We start from the raw sequence: 20,913 nt of genomic DNA on the forward strand, positions 1-20,913 counted from the left end.
TTTCCCCCCGGGTGTGATTGTGAGTGCGGATGTTTGTCTCGATGTGCCCTGTGATTGGCTGGCGACCAGTTCAGGGTGTACCCCGCGTCCTGCCCGTGGACAGCTCCACCACTCCCCACGACCCTTGTGAGGATAAGTGGCTAAGAAAATGGATGGATGGATATTACAGTATATGTCATGTCATTGTCCAAGCCGCTTATCCTCACAAGGGTTGGGGGAAAGCTGGAGCCTATCCCAGCTAGCTTTGGGTGAAAGGCAGCCTAGACCCCGAACTGGTCGCCAGTCAGTCGCAGGGCAGATATCGACACCATCACTGAGCGGGAATCGATCCCACGCTGCCTGCACCAAAAGCCAGGCGTGTCTACCACTACACCATCAGTGACTCCTTATTACAGTACATGTTATTGACTAATAACATAATTGCCTCAAGTACTAAAATTAGTGTCATATTTTTACAGGAAATTATGCAAATAATATGACACTATTATCTTTTTTCCCCCCATTTAAAATACAAAATTGCCCATTTACCATGCTTGTTTTGAAATTTGCGTACAATTACTAAAAGATGAATTTGTGATGGTATATATAAATCAAGCCTGATGCTACTGATATAACCTTTTAAAACACTGTTGACGTTTCTCACTAAACGATGTTACGAGAATCTGAAATGTGCGATTACAGTGGAGGCCACTTCAGGTCAGCAAAGACATATTGGACATATGAAATTTCCTACTGCATTACCGCCTGCAATCAAATAATGAGATGCGTAAAAATCTCACCTCCATCATTCTCTGCTCGGCAATGACTTAATAAATCTGTTCCACCGTTTGCGATTTACAGGGCAAGCTTAATCCGCCAAATGGTTTTTTTTTTTTTTTTTTTTTGGTTTTGAGTGGCAAATAAAACCGAACGACATTTTCACTAAATAGCGACGACGACGTAAAAGGAAAGCAGCTGACTTTGCAGCTCAGTAAAAGAGCTTTCAGTTTCATGCTTGGCTGCTACTTAAATGAACCCAAACCGCCATCCATTTTCTGAACTGCTTATCCTCATGAGGGTTGCGCTGGAGCCTATCCCAGCTGTCAACGGGCAGGAGGAGGGGCACGCCCTGAACTGGTTGCCGGCCAATCGCAGAGCACATGGAGACAGACAACAGTTGCGGTCACGATCACACCTTTGGGCAATTTAGAGTCTCAAATGAATTCATATTTTGGGGATGTGGAGTACCCAGAGAAAACCCACACTAGCATGTGGAGGACATGCAAACTCAAACGCAGGCGGGGCCGGGATTTGAACCCCAGTCATCAGAACTGTGTGACCAATGCGCTAGCCAGTTGCTCCACCGTGTCCCACGCTCCAATTAATTATTATTATTTTTTAATAGCATTTGTCACCATCCGTGCGGAGGAGCATTCATACACACACTCACACCTATGGAGAACTGAGACAATTCATGCTACGTGCTAACTCGCACGTTTTGCGAAAGTGTGAGGAAGTCGTAGCACCCGGATAAAACCGAGATTCAAACCCTGCAGGACATCTCATCTGCGAGGCAGGCATGCTAACCATTAATCCACCATGCTGCCCGTTGATATAACGTGTGTAATAATTGGACCGTGACACTGAGATCTTTATCCCCCCCCCCCCCCGCCGCTGCATTATGGCACAGAGTAATGTGTGGCACTGACCCATAATTTGACACCCTTTAATGTCAATTAAAGGCATGTGTGTGTGTGTGTGTAAGTAGGGTTGCAGTCATGGTGGTCTGTTTGAGTTCTGAGGATTTTACCGTATTGCCATTTATGAGGGACCAACTTCAATCATTTTTTTTTTTTTAATTTTGAGGGGTGGGGGGGGGGCATTTGAGGCAGCATCTAATGGACCTTTCCGACCTGTCAATCACTCGTACAATAATAGCCAATCAGACAGCCGCATTGTCGTGACACACCCCTGCCTCCATGTTGTCCCACAAGCAATGCTGGTTTTCATTAGCGTGCGCCTGGAAAAGTTAATGTTACGAAGAAAATGGTCCTCAGATGCGCTTGGGGAACGGGCAATTCTGATGAAAGATATCCTGCTAGGTCACAAATGGCCCGCTTGATTCATTTTCACATGCCTAAGACACGGTTGACGTGGATTAAGGCTCGCGGAAGAGCGCACGTACAACTAAACGTGAACAATATCAACAAACACAAGGATCTACGTTCGAAAAGAAGGCAAGTGAGGGAGAAGTCTCTTCCCTGAGTTTGATTGAATTATTATCAGTGCAAGAGAACAACTTTCACTTTGTTAGCGTATCACTGACCACCTGAATGAAGTGTGTAAGTTTTATGCCAAAGAGACGGGTTAGCGATGCGTAAATGCGCCACGTCACGCGAGGAAAATGTCTATTTGCCTATTTGGATCACATCGGACTTTTAAGACACAGCACTGGGTTTGACAACGAGCCAAGTCAAATGAATACACAGACTCATTTCTAAAGACTACAATGATATTACTCGTGATCTTTCCAAGTAAAAAGTACTCACCCTGCTTTACATGCGCAGTACGATTCCACAATTTTATCCTGCTGGATTCGAATACGAAGTTTGTGAGGAGTCTCTGACATTGCGTCCTGCTCTGTCCAAAATCTTAATTCCGTCTACGTATCCTTGCGTGAAATAGTTGAGACCTCTCTGTAGAACTCTCTTGGACAAGTCCGACGCATTTGGCAAAAAAAAAAACCCATACCGCAATATTATCTGCAATACGCGATAGAGAATCGACTTCAAACCTGTTCTGTTCGGTCGCCATTTTGGTAGCTTCTGGGACATGGCGACTGTAGCTAAGGGGGCGGAGCTTAAAAGGTCCGTTCTGAAGTCATCTTAGCTAAGTTGTTCCTGTTTTTTTCCGCAGCACTAATCCATTCACAAAAACGAGAAACGTGTGTCTTCTCTGCGACAGTTCCACAAACCAAACAGTACAGTGGGGGAGGGGGGGGGGGGCATTATGCGAGCGTGAAACGGATCCTAAACTTGCGTGATTCGAATGCGAGCGTGACGGGGGAGGGGGGGGGGGCGCTTCCGTTTCTTCCTGCTACGCCGCTAACCGTGGGGACATTTCGTGTCCTTTGACGGTCTTTTACAACCGCAAGCATGAGATGTCATCACGCCGCACACGCGGTCCGATGAGAAAATTCAAATGACACACTCTGCGGCTGCAAGAAGGCAAATGACGTGCGCTGATTAGAACAGAACCGCTTTAATAATGCACTTTTATATTCTTATAATAGTCGGACTGTTGTGCCACTCGGTCTCGTGATTTTAGTTCCGTTCTCGATGGGCTCCATCTGAGCGTTTCCTGAGGGGCATCCTTTTTTAGTGACGTCATCGGTGATCGATATCAGTTAGCGTCCACACTCACGAAGGCCACTCGAGTCATATCCGGGTCATCATCACGAGGAACAACGCCTTGAAACGGACGCCAATCTTAAATAGGAGTCTCGAAACTAGCTGGCGGCTGAGTAAAGTCTCCTACTTCTCTCCGCCGTTGCGTATTTTGTATTTCTCCAAAAACTCGGCGCGTTTCTGCCGCAGGATTTCCGTCTGCTTCTTAAAACCGTTGAGCCTGGGGGAGGGGTGGAAAAAAACAACAACACAGAAATGAATAACTGCCGTAATTTCCGGCCTATAAGCTGCAACCTTTTTCACACGCTTTCAACCCTGCGGTTTATGCGGTAATGCATAATTTCTAACGGCCGCAAGGGGACAATCAAGCGGAAAAGGTAAGTGTGAGACCTGTGGAATATATGTGCCGAGGAAGTGACTTTTACCGGCCCGGCCCTGCTAGTGCCCCGCTAGCGTGTTACTGCCGTGTTTCAGTGATTTTTGCCAGTATGGGGTTTTTTTAACCGGCCCTGTTAGCGCTGCACTAGCGTTAGAGTTGAGCTAGCATTAGCGTTAAACTCTCTGTGTACCGTCTTTCAATGTGGGCACTTGCAACTTATGTATGTACCAAATGGTATTTCCTTTACAAATGTACAGGGTGAGGCTTATAACCAGGTGCGCTCTGTAGGCCGGGAATTACGATCGTCCTGCAATTAACGACTGTTTTAACAAAGCGACAAATCTGTCAATCACTTTTTACAATTGATCAATGAATCGCATCCATAAAACACTTTTTAATGCCCACCCCTGCATTCACAAACAGGACATTAATTTCAAATTGACAGTGCAGAAAATGCACAAATATAAATTGACTATGATCCAGTGACTGGGTTGGTCTGTAATATCTGTTAGAAAATTGGCAAAAAATGTTGGTCATTGTTTTCCAGAGTAAAAGCAGATGTTTTCAAATGTTTTATTTTGATTAAACGCAAAATATTATCAGTCTTCTTTCATGGAGAACTACAGAAGAATGATATTTACTGTGATAAGTTGAAATTTGGGAGAATTTTACGTAAAAAAAAGATTCATTGATTATCAAAATAGTTATTTATTTGCTAATTAATATGGATTAATTGTTGTATTTTTAATTAGAACGGATCGCAGAGGGCAAAACTACATCCCACTGAAGTCGGATGAAATTCTGGGCTAATTGTTAGCTTGGCAACATGTGCGCTCCATGCGCCACATACACAGAAAAGATACAGAAGGCAAAGATAATCAAACAAATGTAGATGGAAAATTTTGAAAAAAAGTTTTCAAATGTTGATTTTATTTATTAGGGGAAAACAATTCAATGTTTCCTGGCCCAGTGTGTAAAAGTAGTGCCCCGCTAAACCTAATACGTGGTTGGGCCGGCCGCAGCAGCAAACCCTGACAATCAATAGATTTTTCCAAGTAATATTGACTCACTACCTCATAATCACTGTGGATATATTTTGGTCCATTCTTCATTGCGGAACTGTTTGAATTCTGGGAAATAAATAAATAAATAAATAGGGTTTTCAAGCATTTTCAGGTCATGCGACTGCATTTCAATCAGATTCGAGTCTGGATTTTGACGAGGCCGCTAAAAAAATGTTCATTTTGTTCTTTGAAGCGATTCAAAAGTTGACTTGTTGGTGTCTTCTGGATTGTTCTCCTGCTGCAGAACGCAAGCGCGCTTTTGCCCGAGCTCACCAACATGACCATGAACATGAGCATTCTCCTTCAGAATTTACGGTTCCTTCAATCCAGAGCTGGGTAAAGTAGCCAAATATTGTAAGTAAGATTGATATTACTTTAGAATAATACGATTATAATAGGAAGAAGTAGTCCTCTGAATACTTACTTAAGAGTAACAATGTAAAGAAGGCAAAAAACTGTCACTTGTGAGTCACATCTGATTTAAAAAAAAAAAAAAAAAAAAAAACAGAACATAAATGTTAAATAAATTTATAATAAAAAAAATACTAAATAGGAGTCCACATGCCAAAAAGCTCAATTTCATCTCGCCACCCCATGGAATATTCTCCCGATATTTAAAAAAATTTTTTTTTTTGTTTTCTGTTCTTGCCAGTGGTTTTGGCCATGGCTGCCATTTTTTTTTTTTTTTTTTACCCAGTCTCTTCCTTCTTGTCGTGCGACAAACGCTGACCTTAATTGAGGCAACGAAGGCCTGGAGTTTTTTTTTGTTTTTTTTTTTTTTTTTTTTTTAGAAATTGTCCCGAGTTCCTTTGCGGTCAGGCGGGGTGAGGCACTCCAGTTCTTTGTCGGCCCCCGCTCGTCCGTGTCTTCTCCGTTTGAGGATAATGCCTCCCTCTCTTTATGGTTCGCTGGAATCCTAAAGCTTAAATACCCTTTGTTACCCTTCCCAAATTGATATTAATTACGTAATTTCTCGACTGTTTGGGAGTTTCTTTTGATGGTGTCAATTTGTTGCAGCTTTTCCTTGGATCTTTTGTTGGACTTGAATTTGTTGGGACTGATTCTGTCTACGTGATTTTTTTGATTGAACAGGTTGATGAGGCTTGGGTGTGATCAGTGAAAATTTACCAAAATTGTCATTAGCTACAATTTAATACATGATTTAACAAGAAGGGGGATTTTTTTTTTTTTTTTTTTTTTTTACATTTTTCTACACAGGGCCAGGTAGCAAATAGTTTATTATCCTTAAAAAAAAAAAAAAAAGAAATCATCATTGAAAAACAGCATTTTAAGTTCACTCAGGTTATATTGATCTGATATTTACATTTGTCTGATGATTTTAAAATTTGAGAAGGGGCTCAATACCTTAATTCCCGGTCTACAGAGCGCACCTGGTTATAAGCCTCACCCAGTACATTTGTAAAGGAAATACCATTTGGTACATACATATGCCGCAGCCGCGTAAAAGCCGCAAGTGCCCACATTGAAACATGAGATGTTTACAAAGAAAGACGGTACACAGAGAGTTTAAGGCTAGCATCGCCGCGCTAATGCTAACTCTAGCGCCACCGCCCTAATGCTAATGCGCTAATGCTAACGCTAGTGCTGCCGCGCTAACAGGGCCGGTAAAAAAAAACAAAACATACTGGTAAAAATCACAGACACGGCAGTAACAAGCTAGCGCAGTGCTAACAGAGCCAGACCGGTAAAAGTCACTTCCTCGGCACATATACTCGGTCTCACTCTTAACTTTTCCGCTCAAGTGCCCCCTTGCGGCCGTTAGAAAAAAATGCACAAATTAGCTGCAGGAACCGCACGGTTGAAAGCGTGTGAAAAAACGGCTGATAGGCTGGAAATTACGGTATTTTTCCACTGCAATGCAACTAAAAGTAACCTAACATGTTTAAAAACAGTTTATTTTTAGTCAAACTGGTCTGGAGCCCCCAGTTAAAAAGATGAAATAGGCAATCAGACACCCATAATCTCGCTACAGAGTCCTGCATCGGGTGACATCACGTGAAAATGTTTTTTTTTTTTTTGTCGTCTTAAAGGAAGGAGGTGACGAACCTGGCCCTCTCTTTGGATTCGTTGTAGATTTCCGTGATGACTCGATCCTTCTCGTCCATGAAGTTGTTGTGGACCTCTTCCAGCTTCCTACAAGGGTTCATTGAAGTCAATCAAACTCCCTCTTCAACTGTCCCTAAGGTCAGCGGAACCTTAGGAGATTCTGGAAGGTTCTATGCCATTGAGATTCTACAAACTATTGGGAAAATCTGAGGTTAACTAAGCCCGAGGTGTCAAACTTGTTCAATCGGAAGGCCAATATTGGGTCTGATAAGCCTCAAGGCGCAGATTATAAGGGTGAAACCTCAAAAATGTAACACTCGGTTTTTAAGATTCCTGGTTTTGTTTTTTTTTAACTCATTCAGGACACTTCTGCATCACAGAATCCTAAAATGACGTCCATTTCTCTTGCTCGGGTCAGGTCTTGATGGCAACGCTATGCTAACAATTTATTATTCAAATGGTACAAACTTTGCTTTGTGAAAATTGAACCGTTGACATTGATAAAATGAAGTACTGTACCTGTAAATTGAATGTTACATCATCATTGTTCTAAATTCAGGGCACGAATCTCGGTTCAGAGTCGAAATACCGCTCTGCCATGAGCAAGAATGGTTCACGGCCTGCCCACCGCTTTGGGCGGTCTCACCTATGACACCTGTCAACGGTCACAGCTATTTCGCATGAGGCACTGTGATTAGACCAAGTATTTAAGATGGAGTTTTGTCACTGGCCAGTTCTTTGTGGATGCTTTACCGCATCCTGGGTTACTCCGCCACTGCGCCATTATAGTCCAGTCACGCTTTTGTAAAGCTCTTTAGTCGTCTCATAGTTATCGGACCTTGTTTCTTGTATTTTGGATCCTGCCTTCTTGGACTGTGTTGTCAGTTTATAATAAAAACCAGTGGACATCATGCCTTTGCCTGGGAGTCCCGCATTTGGGTCCGCCCCCATTCCGCTGGCTCATGAAATGCACATGTAAACACAAATGCGGCCCTAGTTGACCTTATTGTGCAAAAACAATCTGATACTTGGATTCAGCACATCAAAATGGTCATGAATAAGTTGAGAAATAATGGCCAATAACGGTAATTTTGTTGTTGACCCGTGTAATTGCTAGCGGTAAAAAAATGGGCCAAAAATCACGGTCTGTTGTGTACTGTCGCTCGCTTTTCAAGTTCATGGTTCAATACACATTAAGTATAGCATACAAAATTAAAAAACAAAACTATAACAGGTCTCGTGGGAATTAAATGACACACCAATGGTCAGCGGTGCCAAACTCATTTTTTGTCATGAGCCACATTGTAGTTTGAGTTTCCCTCAGAGGGCAGAAACCGTAAAATTCTTTAATCACCTCATCATATTTACACTTGAAATTTATGAACTAGTTTTGGAGTCAGAAATCAAGGGTAATGCGTTTTTCAACTACTGTTGGAGTTAGGTCAGCCAAAAATGCTTGCAATATCTCCATTTTATAATTTATGACATGACAAGTTTAAAATCTTGTACAGGATTTGAACAAGATTCATTGGAGTTGGCACACACGATTCGCCTTTGTGGCCCACATAAAATCATGTAGTGGGCCCTCGAGTTTGACTCCTGTGGTTTATAACTTTTCTTTTTTGGAAGGTCCTCCGTAAACATTTGGTTTTGCTGACAAGTGAAATACTAACAAGTGTGAATTATTATGTGGGTCCATTTAGTTATTTAAATGCAACAAAAGTTAGCATTTTTTTAAAAAACACATCATTGCTTGTCCCCTAGCTAATATTAAATCACAGAGAACATCGTTTCACCTGAAGAAGACAAAGTGCGCCCCGACGCTGAGCGCCATGGCGAGGAAGCAGTAGCCCACGAGCCGGAAGTTTCTCCTCCGCCGCCGCTCCCTCTCCTCCGCCGACATCTCCTGGGCGTGCGACTGATAGATTTGTTCCCAGTAACGAATGTTGTCCTGCGTCGTGGCGCCACTGCGGTAAAAGGGAAAATGGCGGATTAGCATTTGCGAACATCCATAGTGGAAGAATTGGTTGCTTGAAATTATGTGGCGCAGAATTTACACGATACACAACAATGGTGGTGGGGGTGGGGGGGTGGGTGGTTTTGCAACATTTGGTGTGGGGGGAAAAAAAAGAACACCACAAAATTTTGAAAAAAAAAAAAGCATTGTTGCAACTATTTAAACCAAAACTGGGTTCAAGGAACCTCTAATAAATGGCAGCAATCCACTTAACCAAGCATTTCCTGTAGTTGAAGATAAGACATGCGCAACAGAATCAGAATCTTCATCATCATGATCCCAACAAAACTGTTGCAGTTCAGCAAAATTCCTGGGATGTCTGGTGTGAACAGACCTCTCCTGAGGTCACACCGCAGCATCTCAGTCGGCTTGAGGACTTTGGCTGGGCCGCTCCAGAACACACATTTTCTTCTTCTGTTGTTGACTCGCCTCTTTGTTTTGGATCATTGTCCTGTTGCAACACTCGTCTGTTTTTTGGCGCTTCGACCGTTGGACAGATGGCTTCAATTACTTATCCAAAATATATTGATAAAATTGGGAATTTATTCTTCCGTTGAGGAGAGCGAGCTGGCCAGGCCCTGAGGAAGCAAACCGCGACCATACCGTGATAATAATGACGCATTATATTTATGTTGCGCTACGTTGTTTAATTAAGTTTGGGTTTATGGGGGGGGGGGGCAAATGGTGGATCAGGTGGTAAAGCGTTGGCCTCAGAGTTCTTAGGACCCGGGTTTGAACCTGGCCCTGCCTTTGTGGAGTTTGCATGTTCTCCCCGTGCCTGCGTGGGTTTCCTCCCACATACCAAAAACATGCTGCATTAATTGGACACTCTAAATTGCCCCTAGGTGTGATTGTGAGTGCGGTCGTGTGTCTCTATGTGCCCGGCGATTGCCTGGCAACCAGTTCTGGGCGTACCCCGCCTCCTGCCCATTGACAGCTGGGATAGGCTTCAGCACTCCCCGCGACCCTCGTGAGGATAAGCGGCAAAGAAAATGGGTGGAAGTCCCTGGAAAAACAATGATGAACAAGTAAAAAGTGCTGTCACCTGGTTCCATGGGCGGTGTGCCCGGATGCCGACCCGAAGGCCCGGCCTCCCCCTCTTGGGCTGATTTTGAAGTCATACTCCTTCCTGCTGGGCTGCTTGCTCAGGACGCGGTAGGCCTCGTTCAGCGCCACAAACTGGCTGTGCAGCATCGGGTTCGACGGGTCGCTGTCTGGGTGCAGCTGCGCATGATCAATGGGTCAGTACACAGGAGAAAAATGGATATTTACGGTTATGATTTGCTCTCGAGCACCTTGGCCGAGGAACAGCCGCGTTGACGCTAGAGTAAGGCCGCCATCTTGTGGTCTAACATTTTCATGTCTGAAATTCATCTGACATCAGATTTGGAAAGATGGTAATAATCTTTTATCTAAAAACAACTATATGATGAACATTAAAATAGTAGTTTTACGGGAATAAAATTGTACTATTCCATGAACTAAAGATGGGACAATTTGAAGATTCTGTGATATGATTCTGATATTTTTTGGGAAAATAATTTTTAAAATAAAGTAGTAGATTTTCAAGAAAATCTGATTTGTTTTTAGATGAAATACAATATTTTTTTTTACATAAAAGTTGTAATATAATGACAATAAAGTTGTATTATTAAATGAAAAATTACAAGAAGTTCGGATATGTTCAAGAAGGACGTTGTAATTTTATGAAAATAGTGATGTACTATTCCAGGAAAGAAAACATATTTTTTTCAAGACAGAAAGAACATTTTCAAGATTAAAAATGTTATGAGAATAAAGTTGTAACATCTGTAAAAACAGCGGGTCATTTTCCAGATAAACCTAAGGTCACAAGAATAAAGGTATATATAATTTAAAATCATCATTTCATGCGAATAAAGTTGTAGTCATCAGTGAAAAAAAATATTTGACATGACATCTTTGAAAAAAAAATATACCAATTAAAATAAATAAAAAATAAGTATAAAAATATACTAATTAAAGACAATTTATTACGAGAAGAAAATCATATAATTAAGAAAGATGGCTATTTTTGTGATTAAAAGGTTGATATAATAATTGATTTAAAAACAACAAAAACATTTTACATTTTTACAATGAAAGATATACATTTTCAATATCAAGAAGCAACATGAAGTGAATTAAATATACCATTAAAGGTATTTTGGCACATCAATATCAAAATATTATCAATGGAAAATATACAACTTTTTTTTCTCAAGGATGTATTTAAAAAAAATGTGATTACCTTTTTAGACTTGTCAAAAAAAGCATTTTTGATTTCTTCCAAGGTGGCATCATCTTTGACTCCCAGCAGGTCATAGTAGTTGGCACCTTTTCTGACACCAGAAAATAATACAGGAGACGGTAGTTTAGATGTTTATTTTTGTTAGTTCTGGTTTAATACGACACACAGTATATTTGCTATTGGGCAGCACGTCAGATTAGCGGTTAGCGCATCGGGTTGACAGCCGAGGGGTGCTCGGTTCAAATCTTGCCCTTCCTGTGTGGAGTTTCAACAACATGCATGTTAGCGTCATTGACAATTCTAAACCGTCCATGGGTGTAAATGCAACTGAGACTTGCTTCGGTTTGAGCTTAGTTTGACCGTAAACTTAAATTTGGAGTGGAATTAAACAGCTTGAAATCGTCACTATTTGCCAAAGAGCTGAAATCAGTTTACTGCCACCATAATGCGCTCGTTTGGTATTCTATCTCAAGTTCGCGCTCGCAAGTCATTGCAAAAAAATGGCTGAAAGACTGCTCGGATCTCGAAAAACTTGGAAGTCAGCTCACTTCTATCTCAAGGTGCCGCTGTATTATTTATAATAGTTCACGTGGCTAAGAAGATAGCTAACAAGTAAGAAACAGCTTTCGCCATGATGCAGTGCTCCAAACTACAACCACAATAATAAACATGTAGTTACCGTAATTTCCAGCCTATAAGCCGCGACTTTTTCATACATTCTTTCAACCCTGCGGCTTATGCGGTTAATTTGTGCATTTTTCTAACGGCCGCAAGGGTGCAAACGTAAGAGTGAGACCGGTGGAATATATGTGCCGAGGAAGTGACTTTTACCGGGATGTTTTTCTTTAACCGGCCCCGTCAGCGCTGCACTAGCGTTAGCACCGTGCTAGCGTGTTTCTGCTGTATTACTGTCATGTTTCAGTGATTTTTACCGGTATTTTTTTTTAACTTGCTCTGTTAGTGTTGTGCTATCGTGTTGCTACTGTGTAGCTGCCACGGCTGTTTTTTTTTTTTTTTTTACCGGTATGTTTTCTTTTTTAACCAGCCCTGTTCGTGCTACTGTGTAGTTGCTATGTTAAGCTAAGCTAAGATATTAAAATCTCTTTCTGTGTACCGTCTTTCTTTGTAAATATCTCGTGTTTCAATACGGGCACTTGCGGCTTTTACACAGGTGCGGCTTCTGTATGTACCAAATGGTATTTCCTTAACAAATGTACTGGGTGAGTCTTATAATCTGGTGCGCTCTGTAGGCCGGAAATTACGGTACTTTACATTGATACTGCTGAGAATTGGCAAAATTGCGAAATAGAAAGGATGATCATTAATTTCAGGAATATGTTTCATTTATTTGGGTGTACTTAAATGTTGTCAGTGGCTGTCATGATGCACTACTGTAGTCATTGACTCGCACACGTGAAACTGGTTTAGGGTGCAGTATTGGATGCATCCATTGTGATGTGAGCGCTAAGCGCTTATGTGCGGGATTTGGGAGATCTTTTGTGTTTGCGGCTGCCCATTTTAGTTACGTAACGTGCGTGCCTGTGTGCAACCAAAGCGGAGAGCATGTTGACCAAAAAAAGGTTGCACATTTAGGGGCATCACTTATAGATTACCTTTGCACAGCGCTCCAGGAGAAGAGTCGCAATCCGCTCTTGGAACACCAAAGACAACTCTGCAAGAGCCGCAGCTGGGATTCCAGCTGCATGGCCGACCCAAGATGGCCGCGGTGATGCTACACAGCGCTCCTTTGCAAAAGAATAGGATTTATTGTTGAAGTATTTTTTGGAGGGGGTATTGGTTTTAAAAAAATGAGTTAATTATAAGTATGGAGTATTAGGGCCAGTCTGACAATTCTGGGGAAAAGAGTTGGAATTATGTGAGAATAGTCATAAATTTTGTAGAATTAAGTGCTACAATTTCAAGCAAAACAGTTGTAAATTTTACGAGGAAAAAAAGCACATCTTTTTCACTCAAATTGTAATCTTACAAAAATAAGGGTGTATATTTTAGAGATTAAAGTCATTATAGCGCAACAATAAAGTTGTCTATTTTTTTTTTTTAGATACAATTTTTTTCCCTAAAAAAGATATACAACTTCAGTCTCTTAATATAACACTTTATTCATGAGAAGTGATTATTTTTTTCAAGAAATATGATGACATCCAGCCATCTTTTTCCACTTATTTGGTTTTGGGTCATAATCTTTAATATGGAAAATATAAGTCTTTGTATCTGGAATGTTTGAGACTTTTTGTCGTAATATGACCCCGTTATTCTTTCAATATTATGACGTTAATCACAAGTTTTATCTAAAAAATATACACACCATTTCACGAAAATAAATGACTTCTCAGCCTTGAACTTTTTTTCTCGCTTGTGCACCTTGGCCAAGGAACAGCCACGTTGACGCTAGAGTGAGACTGATATCTTGTGGTGTAACATTTTCATGTTGGAAATTCATCCGACATCAAATTTGGAAAGATGGTAATAATCTATTTGCTCGATTAAGAAAAAAAGAATATATGATGAATATTGTAATAGTACTCTTACGAGAATAAAATCATAGTATTCCGTGAAAAAAGATGTGACATTTTCAAGATTCTGTTAAGATAAAAAGTTATTAATTTGCAAGATTAAAATTGTTTACAAGAATAAAGTCACATGATTCTGATATTTTTGGGGAAATAATTTTAAAATGAAGTAGTATATTTACAAAAAAAACGGATTTTTTAAAGATGAAATACAATATTTTGTAGATTAAAGTTGTAATATTATGAGAATAAAGTTGTATTATTATGTGAAAAAAAGTTCTATGTTCAATAGGGACGTTGTAATTTTCCAACAATAATGACGTACTATCCTGGCAAAGAATATATATTTTATAAAGTTGTTACATCTGTAAAAACAGCAGGGCATTTTACAGATAAATCATAATGTAACAAGTATAAAGGCATATATCATACATTATTAAAATATTCCTTTCATGAGAATAAACTTGTAGTCATCAATGAAAAAAAATTAGATTTCACGACATATAAAAAACTTTTATTAGACTTTTTATCTAAAAAAAAAAGGCCTAATTTGCATCACATTAGAAATATGCAACTTTTTGACATTGCATTAACGACTTTTTCTTGAAAATATCAACAACAATTAAAATAAAATTTAAAATTCTGTATGAAAATATATGATTTTGTTGTCATAATATTATACAGTACTTTCATCTTGAAATTAATTCGACTTCAACATAAATATATACAACTTTTAGTATTGTCGTCAAGTTTGACCCAAACGCTCCTTTGTTAAACGAGGTCCTCAGGACTGCATCAAAATGTTTTTTTTTTTTTTTTTTAAATTTGATGTGATCTTTTTTTTCCCCAGAATCCCTCCAACGTGTACCTTGTTTGGTTACATGAGACGAACACAAGATGGATGACGTCGGCAGCCGCCCCTTTTCTGATGACGCGTTTGTGACATCTGAGGACCACAACAATGGCGTCCACGTTAATTGGCAGCAACAACTGTATTAACAAAGCAACAGAAGAGATATTTATATTTCTTAATACATATTGGATCTATTGTGACTGCCGTATTAGCACTAGAAAATTAACTTCACTGTAATCACGAATATTAAATTGGAGTTACCTTCATGCGTTTCAGAACTTGCTAACAACATTCGAGACTTGACAAGTCACGTACAGTTAAAAATTCTAAGGGTGGGAAACGAAGAGGAATTGACTTTAACGTGTTTTAAAATGCGTACATTGAAGCACAAAACGGACATACCAGATTAACAGATGTTCATAGCAGAGTGTTCTTTTGGGTCCGATTGAGCAGATTGAAAGTCAGGTATTTCTAAAACCGGAACATGGAAAATGCCACCTTCAAAATAAAATCGACGAAGTATACTGAGAGCGTCCTGTCAAAACTTAATAGATCAATTTAATACACAGCACATATAATCAAGTGATGGTCATAAATGACTGCGAAAATGTCACATACATGCCGTTTTCTCATTTGCCTGTATCATCTTACAATTACTTTATTTAATCAAAACCGTGTGAACTATTGGTAACTTGATACACACGTTTCCGAAGCCTCGTTAGATACCGTATTTTCTGTTTAACCTCTCTTTCAATTAACTTTTTTTTTTTTTAGATCACGCGTGGTATTTATTTATTCATATTTAAAATAAATTGTTTAAATTTATAATTTTGTGTGTGTGTGTTTTTTTTTTTTTAGAGGGAAATGGGGTCGTTTGGCGTAATCATGTGACTTCTGTCAACCAATGGTATTACTTTAGGCAGAGGCTCGTTATTTGGACCAGTAGCCGAAAATGTGTTAGGACTGTCGTTAAACGCCAGTTTGCTGGACATTGCATTTTATTTTTCTGTACAGTAATATTGTTTATCAATAGCAGACAACGCAAATAGGTATGTGCATAATATCCATCGCCGAATGGTCACTTAACGAGCCACACTAATAGTCAATCAATCAATAGTCATAATCGTGTATTTTGAATGGTGGCGGAAGCGCCGATTTCCGTGTTTCACTGCTTTCAATTTTTTCAACCTTTATCGACATAGCATTGATGACGCATTACAGACTTTAGTTTTAAGTACGATTCTAGAACTATATTAATAGAAGTAATAGTGTGAGTGTAAAAGACACATTTTGGACAAATAATAACTTTATGGATCATGTAAACACAAACAAAGCCTAAACATTTACTATTCCAATATTTGATTGCCCTCGTGACATCTTGTGTGGAAAAAAAAAAAAAGACATTGTATAGATTTAAAGTTTATTCCTGGGTAAAGTATTTAACAGTAGTTTTGTCGAATGTGGAAGTGGGTGGCGATTTTACTGGATTCAAACCCCCCCATCATTATAGAAAAGCAATGGACTACTGTCGTTTACCGGCCCTGGGACTGATCTAATTCCAGGTCACTGATTTACCATAATTGTAGTTATTTTGATTTACAATAATACTAGTTGTTTGATAGTCGTTCCATCCATCCATTTTCTAAACCGCTTATCCTCAGAAGCTATCCCAGCTATCTTCGGGCAGGATACACCCTGAACTAGTTGCCCGCCAATGGAGAGGTTTCCAATGACGTCACCACGCGGCATGGTCGATCAGCTGGTAAAAGCGTTGGCCTCACAGTTCTGAGGACCCAGGTTCGATCCCGGCCCCGTCTGTGTGGAGTTTGCATCTTCTCCGGGTGGGCACTCTGGTTTCCTCCCACATTCCCAAAAACATGCAACGTTAATTGGACACTCTAAATTGCCCATAGGTGTGATTGGGAGTGTGTCCTGCAATTGGCTAGCGACCAGTTCAGGGTGTACCCCGCCTCCTGCCCGTTGACAGCTGGGACAGGCTCCGGCACACCCCGCGACCCTCGTGAGGATAAGCGGCGAAGAAAATGGATGGATGGATGGATGACATTACCACCACCCTTAGACCAATCGGATAAATTAACGATAGAAAAAAAACTTCACGCTTCACTGATCATCCGTGTACTCTGACCTTTCTGACACCCAAGATGGCGTAATTGGACACAGGGCACCTAGGGGCAATTCAGAGTCTCCAATCAATGCACGTTTTGTGTGACGTGGGAGGAGCGCCTGGAGAAAACCAACGCAGGCACGGCGAGAACGTGCAAACACCACACAGGTGGGGCCAGGATTTGAACCCAGGTCCTCAGAACTGCGAGGCCAACGCTTTACCGAACGTGGCTTCGTTTACTTCAATGTTTCTGTCCGCCACCATCGACGGAAAGCGACCGGGCTTCCCTGCCCGACGTCACGCGTCTGTCCCTTAGGAGAAAGAGCTGGACGATGGACCCCGAGATTTCTTTGTTGCTGCACTGTGCGGCCTGGCGAGGCCTCCGGCAGCCCCAAGTGCAGGTGGAGCTGTCCGAAAGGTACGAGCACCAATCACAACTTCATCCAGGTTAGACGTGTTCGTAACCACGGACGGAAAACTCCAGATCTTATTCGAGGAATAAATTTGAAGCTCAAGTTGGAAAGGTACGACGCGAGAAACAAACCAAATCTTACCGTGCAGGTATAACCGGCAGACGGACGGAGCTCTCCAACGTCACATCGAGGAGGTTTGGACGGCGCGGGTGTCCAAGGAGCCTTGGCTTTTCAACGGCGCCAAATTTCGGCTGCACTCTTTCCGCGCCCCGTCGGCCGCCGCTCAACAGTCGGCCTGCGCGCCGTCGTCCCCAAAGGTGGACTGCGTTGGTAGCCAAACGACCGATGACAAGGACGGTACGCCGCTGCTCACGCTGAGGGTAGGCCTCACCTCGTACAAGGACTACCTCGGCACCAACTGGTCGTCCCGAGCGTCGGAGCTCCGCAGACGCGGCGAGGTGGAATTGGGCAGCAGCCAGGCGCTGTTGGCCCAGCCTTTAGGAGTGGGCGCCGTCGTGTGTACGGGTGACGGACAGGTGGTGTTCATCAGGAGGAGCCGGGAGGTGGCGGAGGCGGGGGGGAAGCTGGATATTCCCGGCGGCCACCCAGAACCCAAGGTGAAGGCGCTTCAAACAATTTCACTGCCAAAACTCAAATCTAACCTATGTTAACTATCTTAAGGCAGCGCGAAATAGCGCAATATATAGCTTGGAAGTACACTCGTGCCTCGGTTGTCGACCGCAATCCCTTCCTGAAAACGATTCGAGAAGTGATTTGTTTGAAAACCAAATCAATGTTTCCCATTACAATGAATGGAAAAAGAAATAATGCGTTCCAAGACTACAAAATTAGGCTTTTAAAAGCATTTTTTTTTTAAAAAGTAAAATACCTCACTGACGTCATTAATGAGATGGGAATTTTGAGTTTTGGTCCAGATTTGGAGGTGGACACATATGATTTGCCTTTGGGGGCCACATAAAATCATCTGCTGGGCCCGATCTGGGCCCCGGGCCTTGAGTTTGACACCCGTGAGTTAAAATATTTATTTATTTTTTTAACAAAAAAATTTCAAGCATAAAATGTGTCGAAAGTAGAAGGTACTTGGTGATGTCATGAAATGGCCGAAAAGTACAACGGCATCTGTTGCTCTCCTCCCACGTGGGCTCCTGCAGTAACAGTACAGTATACAAGATAAGATGATAATAATAATTATGATGCGGGACAAAACTGTATAGTCCACATTTTATGATTTTTTTGTTTTTGTTTAACTCCATTTTTTTTCCCTGTGTTATCGGTACGATGGCAATTCGGTCCTCCGCAGGTTGTGTGCGAGCGACTTGGTGAGGCGAAAATCGACGTGAAGCTGCTGGAGAGGAGTTCCGAGGCTGTCGTCGCCGAGCTTTTTTCGTCTGTTTGCGCTGAAATTAGAGACGAAGTGGGTCTTTTTTTGTAGTCTATTTAATTTTACTTTCACGAATTACATTAGACAATAGAAATATAAATGTTCAGCCATGTTAAATATTGCAATAACATCAATATTGCAATATTCCAACGCTATACTGGATCTCTGTGCAAAATAGTGTGGCACTAATAGTGTTAAGATTATTTTAATCCTCAACATTTGTCCGTAGGTAAACATTCCTCTGAATTCCCTCGGCGAGCCGCTGTTGATGGGCGTGGCCTTGAATCACACGAGTGCCGGAAGACCAAGTGCCGAATTCTTCGTCAGGTACACTCTTGTTTTGAAGGAACCCGGACATTGGAAACATCTAACGGAGAAATGAAATGACCACTTGGAAAAATAGAACTTTATTCTCGTAAGGAAGCGTATTATGTATCAGGGAAGCCCAGGGTAAGAGTTCCTGAGTTTTTCGTGATGACTGATTTTCAACCGGCTACACTTAACGCTGTATGAAATTTAGTACAACGGTAGCAATGCGTATATAGTGTCCATAAATGGTCGTTTATGGCACGGCTGGAGGAGCACGGACGTAAAAAAAACAAAAAACGAACATATATTAAAACGTACACAACTCAATATTGAGATTTTTCTACTTTTTTTGTATTTTCATTGACTTTTTTTGGGGGGAAAAAAAAAAATTGACAAAAGCTTCAAAAACTGTGATTAATCAGGCATGTGATTTTTTTCCGATTATAAACAGGATTCCGTCTTTTTAAACTGCATACATTTAAAAAAAAAAATACAGTTTTTCTGTAATATTCCAACAGTAACCGTGGCAGAATCCACACTCTTTCATTTTCCCATCTGAGTTTTGCAAGCGAGGTGGAAAATTTGATACGCGTCTGTTGATTGGTCAAATGTCTTCCTCCTGACCAATGAAAATGCTTGTTGTATGCGAGGCAGTTTATGGGGGCCGTTTGCAAGTGAACACGGTGGCGGTGCCCGAGGGGACAGATGCCTCTCGAGTGAAAGAAATTGATTGACATCAAAAATAAATTCCGATGGGATTGGATGGAACGAGAAATTGTCGATACAGTTGGAAAGAAGGGAGTGAAAAAAAATACGCTTAAAAATGTATGTCTTGTTTACTGATAACGAAGCATGACATGAATAATTATTGTCAAATTCGTGCATTCCAATCATTTGCAAGAAATGAAAACGTTTGTGAATGGATGCGATATAGACGCTAAGAAAGGACGCTTGCATGCAAATCTGAATTCAATTTAGTTTCACTTCTAGTAGTTTACTTAGTTGAATTTGTAATTTTTGGCGGTAAAGGGATGCACCTAAATAATGAATAGCATTTATTTATAGATGTAGTAGATATATTTCATTCATAATACAATTTATAAAACTTGCACGTGATTATGGTTGCAGCCCCCAGAACACAACCCCACCCCCCCCCCCATGGCTATTTTTCAGTCTTTTTTCATTAAGTCAAATCACATGCCTGATGAATGTCATTTTAAGGGCAAACAAGATGACACGTGGACTTTCATTAGCAGAATATTAAAGTACCAATATTGGGACATTAAATGTTGCCCATATAATTCCACACTATGCAGAAAACATCACATGCATTAGCATATGATATTAATTAGTTGTCCTGAGCTGATGCCGTTTTTCAGTCGATTGGGCAAAAAAGATCCGTTTTACTTTTCCTGGAATTGTAATGGTCATAAATTGAGAAAATAACAGGTACAAAGAGCTTACCAGATGAAACAGTAAGAGGTTGATTTTATATTATGTGACCCCCCCGAGCTCTCTCACATTATTTTTAGTGTCACTTGCGTTTTTGTCTCCTGAGTTGTTCGCTGTCATCGGATGAAGTCCGAGAGCTGTACTGGAAAGGAGGAGCGGAGGCCAACGAGTCTACGGACATAGTGTTCCTCAGTCGAGCGGTGAGTCTTTTAAGTTAAAAATAATAAGAAGAATTAAATAAAATAATGCATAATTAATAAAATAAGAATAATTAATTAACTTATTTTATTTATTATTATTTTGTTATTAATTTATTAATTAACTTAATAAAATCATCAATACTTAAAAATGTTTGAACATTTCAAACAGGAGACATTGCGACTGGACGCAAGCAGTCCACTGTGGCCGGAGCTGTGTCCTTCCGCCAAGGGAGCTGTGCTGCTTTTCCAGACTGTCAAGCCGGAATTGTAATTATTATTATTTTTTTTTTTTAATGCAGTCTGAAGTTTTTTTTTTTTTTTTTTTTTTTTAAAGAATCGCCGACTGAACCTACGATTCCACATTGTACAGTACAATATTAGGAATTAAAACTTTTTGGGACAATAGCAGTTTTGTTCTCAAATATTTCAACACCAGTCTGATTTGA

At 40.8% G+C, this 20,913-nt stretch overlaps 2 protein-coding genes across 7 annotated transcripts; one reads left to right on the top strand and one right to left on the bottom strand.

Annotated features, from left to right (window-relative positions):
• Positions 1–3,222: 3,222 nt before the first annotated feature.
• dnajc4 (DnaJ (Hsp40) homolog, subfamily C, member 4) lies at positions 3,223–15,089 on the bottom strand. Of its 6 annotated transcripts, none has more exons than XM_061835689.1 (10): positions 14,969–15,059; positions 14,828–14,892; positions 14,582–14,703; positions 12,796–12,927; positions 11,183–11,273; positions 9,959–10,137; positions 8,693–8,863; positions 6,897–6,983; positions 3,517–3,606; positions 3,223–3,449 (listed from the first exon to the last, which is right to left on the bottom strand). In XM_061835689.1, exons 4-10 carry the CDS (start codon positions 12,885–12,887, stop codon positions 3,434–3,436), a joined length of 726 nt encoding a protein of 241 aa, XP_061691673.1. In that variant the 5' UTR covers positions 12,888–12,927; positions 14,582–14,703; positions 14,828–14,892; positions 14,969–15,059; the 3' UTR covers positions 3,223–3,433. The 6 variants fall into 6 exon arrangements, with proteins under 6 accessions (XP_061691673.1, XP_061691672.1, XP_061691674.1 ...); XM_061835688.1 differs by having other exon boundaries at positions 11,183–11,268; positions 14,582–14,659; positions 14,969–15,057; XM_061835690.1 differs by lacking the exon at positions 14,828–14,892 and having other exon boundaries at positions 14,582–14,659; positions 14,969–15,089.
• Positions 15,090–15,491: 402 nt separating this feature from the next.
• nudt22 (nudix (nucleoside diphosphate linked moiety X)-type motif 22) lies at positions 15,492–20,750 on the top strand. The gene is made up of 8 exons (XM_061835317.1): positions 15,492–15,615; positions 16,729–16,859; positions 17,008–17,109; positions 17,253–17,721; positions 18,426–18,539; positions 18,736–18,833; positions 20,374–20,467; positions 20,637–20,750. The coding sequence occupies exons 2-8, from the start codon at positions 16,780–16,782 to the stop codon at positions 20,736–20,738; spliced, it is 1,059 nt and encodes a 352-aa protein (XP_061691301.1). The 5' UTR covers positions 15,492–15,615; positions 16,729–16,779; the 3' UTR covers positions 20,739–20,750.
• The last annotated feature ends 163 nt before the right edge of the window (positions 20,751–20,913 follow it).

Source organism: Syngnathoides biaculeatus, chromosome 11 (assembly GCF_019802595.1).
Source record: "Syngnathoides biaculeatus isolate LvHL_M chromosome 11, ASM1980259v1, whole genome shotgun sequence".
In the NCBI taxonomy this organism is placed as follows: domain Eukaryota; kingdom Metazoa; phylum Chordata; class Actinopteri; order Syngnathiformes; family Syngnathidae; genus Syngnathoides; species Syngnathoides biaculeatus.